The following is a 4,439-nucleotide window of genomic DNA, read 5'->3' as shown; positions in this document are numbered from 1 at the left end:
ATTTAATTTTGTACGTTTTTGAGGGGTGTGGATAAAATAGGGATGAATGACATGCTAAGACAAAATGAGTCACATAGGTCATACTTGTGGAAATTCAGGATTTTTTTAAAATATTGCCTTGTAGAATTAAGAACTTAAAACTTGTATACTATTAAAATATGGATTATTAGCTAAGATTTTATGCTATTCTAATTTCTGTTGCTCTGGCTATCTTTTACTGCTCATGACACAAGATTTTAGTGTCTTACATTCAGAATTTTATTAAACTACTTTTTGTTTATGTTATTCCGAAATATGTCTGATATTTCACTTCCAATTGTACACTATGAACATTTAGTTAAAAATTTAATGATGTCATTCACCCTCATAAAAAAAATCATCACACTTTTAAATACTATTATTTCCTGTAAGATACAACAAAAGTGTAATTATTACTAGTATAATTTGACAGTATCTATGGACTTGCACGTATCACTACCAAAAAGTATTTAAGTTTAGTTATTTATATGCAAAACTAGTTATATTATTTTTGTTTGTTTGTTTGTTTTTGAATTTCGCGCAAAGCTTCACCAGGGCTATCTGCACTAGCCATCCCTAATTTAGCAGTGCAAGACTAGAGGGAAGGCAACTAGTCATCACCACCTACTGCAAACTCTTGGGCTACTCTTTTACCAACAAATAGTGGGATTGACCGTCACATTATATTGTCCCCATGGCTGAAAGGACGAGCATGTTTGGTGGAACAGGGATTCGAACTCGCGACCCGCAGATTGCGAGTCGAGCACTCTAACCACCTGGCCATGCCGGGCCTAAAAGTTTTTGTCTCACAAATTTTATAAGTCATCAATTTTGAGCACAGGTAACTTACCCTTTTAAATGGTCTGTTGTTTCTCCTTTGCTGTTGAGCTTCAATTAAATCTGCTGCTGAAGCAGGAGGTGAGGCAGCCCGCATGGTCCTTGTGACCTCTATGGTATCATCTGGAACTGGAGACAATCCAGCTTCTTCCCGATATTTCGTTTTTAACTTACGTAACTCTTCAGTACCTCCAAGAGACAACTGTAAACATCAAAGCAACTACCTTAAATTCTGTTGTATCATAAATGAAAAAATACTTAATTTATTTATTTTTATATATCTTATTTCATCATGGTAATAATTATTTAGATTCTATAACCAGTAAAACTGTGTATTTATATCCAGCCGTGTGACAGTAAAACTGTGTACTGACATGAAGCCATGTGACAGTAAAACTATGTACCAACATGAAGCCATGTGACAGTAAAACTGTGTACCGACATCCAGCCGTGTGACAGTAAAACTATGTACCGACATGAAGCCATGTGACAGTAAAACTATGTACCAACATGAAGCCATGTGACAGTAAAACTGTGTACCGACATCCAGCCATGTGACAGTAAAACTATGTAGCGACATGAAGCCATGTGACAGTAAAACTGTGTACTGACATCAAGCCATGTGACAGTAAAACTGTGTTCCGACATCCAGCCGTGTGACAGTAAAACTATGTACCGACATCCAGCCGTGTGACAGTAAAACTGTGTATTTATATCCAGCTGTGTGACAGTAAAACTGTGTACTGACATCCGGCCATGTGACAGTAAAACTATATACCGACATCCAGCCATGTGACAGTAAAACTATGTACTGACATCAAGCCATGTGACAGTAAAACTATGTACTGACATCAAGCCATGTGACAGTAAAACTATGTACTGATATCATGTCATGTTGCAGTAAAACTATGTACTGACATCAAGCCGTGTGACAGTAAAACTGTGTACTGACATGAAGCCATGTGACAGTAAAGCTGGACAATTCCATCTACACAATAATTTTTCAGCATCTTCAATTTACGCAGCTATGTATTAACTGTAATGATTTCAGATTTCATTGAAATAATAACACAGATGACAGTGGTCAAGTTTCCAAAGTAGAAAACTAGGCAGGGAGTGAGGGTGAAAGAGAGCCTGGCCTCCCCACTGACAATAGAAATTTCACTGTCATATAGTTAAAATGGTGGATTCTAAGCCACTTTTGAGAAGTTAATGAAGCACAATTACATTAAAAAATGTCAATTTGTACTGTAACTATACAACAACTTTATTAACAATTTCTACTGTAACTATACAACAACTTTATTAACAATTTGTACTGTAACTATACAACAACTTGCCTAACAATTTCTTTTATATTCTCCCCAAAAGTACTTCACTCGCATCCTTCACAAACAACTGTTGACTATGTAACATTGTACTGTAACTATACAACTTTACTAACAATTTCTTTTATATTCTCCCCAAAAGTACTTCACTCGCATCCTTCACAAACAACTGTTGACTATGTAACATTGTACTGTAACTATATAACAACTTGCCTAACAATTTCTTTTATATTCTCCCCAAAAGTACTTCACTCGCATCCTTCACAAACAACTGTTGACTATGTAACAAGGTGTTAATGTGCAATTAATGGCACAACTTCACAACATATAATTTCTAACTAATTTATGGTATAAACATTGAACTTTTCCTTTTGTTGTTGGTTAGGGTTGTTTATAGTTTTACAGGTTTAGGTTAACACTCATGCAGGGTTTCGTGTTCTACAAACAACCTCAGAATTTCTATATCATAAAATGCTGGTAACAGGAGGAGACAGAAAGCATACACAGAGCAGCCTAATGAAAAGCTTTTCCTTAACTTGTATATATATTAAGTAACACAAAGTGGTAAAGGCTAAGAAATACAGTGCCCAACAACTATTGTTTATAACCAATATCTACCCCAAACTTTCAAGCAAGAATAGCTATATCCCTAAAGCCATATAATTTAAATTTTATTGTTCATATTTTATTTTGGTTGTTTTATTAATGTAATGGCCATTATTTCACTTCTCAGCTATGCTGACAACCATTTTATCCCCAGCTAGGCATTTACTGTAATGTAATTATAGTTTTGTTGCTATTTAAGCAACTGCTTCAAGACCATTTGATAATTAACTATTCATGATGACAGTTATATTGCCAGTAAGTTGTTACTTTCTCTGAAAAAAATTAATACTGAATTATGGGCTGGAACATAATTGTATGATGCTATTCTTTAGACCAGAAATTAATTAAAATAGCTGAGGTACATTTATCATTTGCTTTTAATGTACAGTTATTTCTGAAAACTGTTGTTTTCATGTTATAAACAGCTGAGGTACATGTATCATTTGCTTTTAATGTACAGTTATTTCTGAAAACTGTTGTTTCCATGTTATAAACAGCTGAAGTACATTTATCATTTGCTTTTAATGTACAGTTATTTCTGAAACTGTTGTTTCCATGTTATAAACAGCTGAAGTACATTTATCATTTGCTTTTTAATGTACAGTTATTTCTAAAACTGTTGTTTTCATGTTATAAACAGCTGAAGTACATTTATCATTTGCTTTTAATGTACAGTTATTTATGAAAACTGTTGTTTCCATGTTATAAACAGCTGAGGTACATGTATCATTTGCTTTTAACGTACAGTTATTTCTGAAACTGTTGTTTTCATGTTATAAACAGCTGAGATACATTTATCATTTGCTTTTAATGTACAGTTATTTCTGAAAACTGTTGTTTCCATGCTATAAACAGCTGAGGTACATGTATCATTTGCTTTTTATGTACAGTTATTTCTGAAACTGTTGTTTCAATTTTATAAACACCTGCTGTTCATATGGGTAATCTAAGAATCTAGAACTTCTAAATACCAGAAAATACAAAAAGTAGTGAAAATATGGAAATTTCTTATGTATTGACAGCCAGGTGATGATTACATCAACACAACAATTACTTCTCTAACTAACAAAGCTGTGTATTGACAGCTATATGATGATTTCATCAACACAATAATTATTAAACTTCACTAACTAATAAAGCTGTGTATTGACAGCTACGTGATGATTACATCAACACAATAATTATTCAACTTCACTAACTAATAAAGCTGTGTATTGACAGCTATGTGATGATTTCATCAACACAATAATTATTAAACTTCACTAACTAATAAAGCTGTGTATCGACAGCCAGGTGATGATTACATCAACACAACAATTACTTCTCTAACTAACAAAGCTGTGTATTGACAGCTATATGATGATTTCATCAACACAATAATTATTAAACTTCTCTAACTAATGAAACTGTGTATCAACAGCCAGGTGATGATTACATCAACACAATAATTATTAAACTTCTCTAACTAATGAAACTGTGTATCAACAGCCACGTGATGATTACATCAACACAATAATTATTAAACTTCTCTAACTAATGAAACTGTGTATCAACAGCCAGGTGATGATTACATCAACACAACAATTATTAAACTTCTCTAACTAATAAAGCTGTGTATCGACAGCCAGGTGATGATTACATCAACACAAT

General features: G+C 33.4%; 1 protein-coding gene across 1 annotated transcript in view; it reads right to left on the bottom strand.

Moving 5' to 3' along the window:
* The window catches only part of LOC106474669 (striatin-interacting protein 1 homolog), a gene marked incomplete at both ends in the record, with an annotated part of 35,036 nt that overhangs the window by 23,492 nt on the left and 7,105 nt on the right, over window positions 1-4,439 (bottom strand). The window contains one exon of the mRNA XM_013935362.1: window positions 869-1,057. Within this exon, the coding sequence (XP_013790816.1) occupies window positions 869-1,057 (189 nt within the window). The remainder of the gene's footprint in view (window positions 1-868; window positions 1,058-4,439) is intronic.

Source organism: Limulus polyphemus, unplaced genomic scaffold (genome assembly GCF_000517525.1).
Source record: "Limulus polyphemus unplaced genomic scaffold, Limulus_polyphemus-2.1.2 Scaffold7506, whole genome shotgun sequence".
Classification (NCBI taxonomy): Eukaryota; Metazoa; Arthropoda; class Merostomata; order Xiphosura; family Limulidae; genus Limulus; species Limulus polyphemus.
The sequence above is the reverse complement of the archived record's forward strand: the minus strand, read 5'-3'. Positions and strand labels throughout refer to the sequence as shown.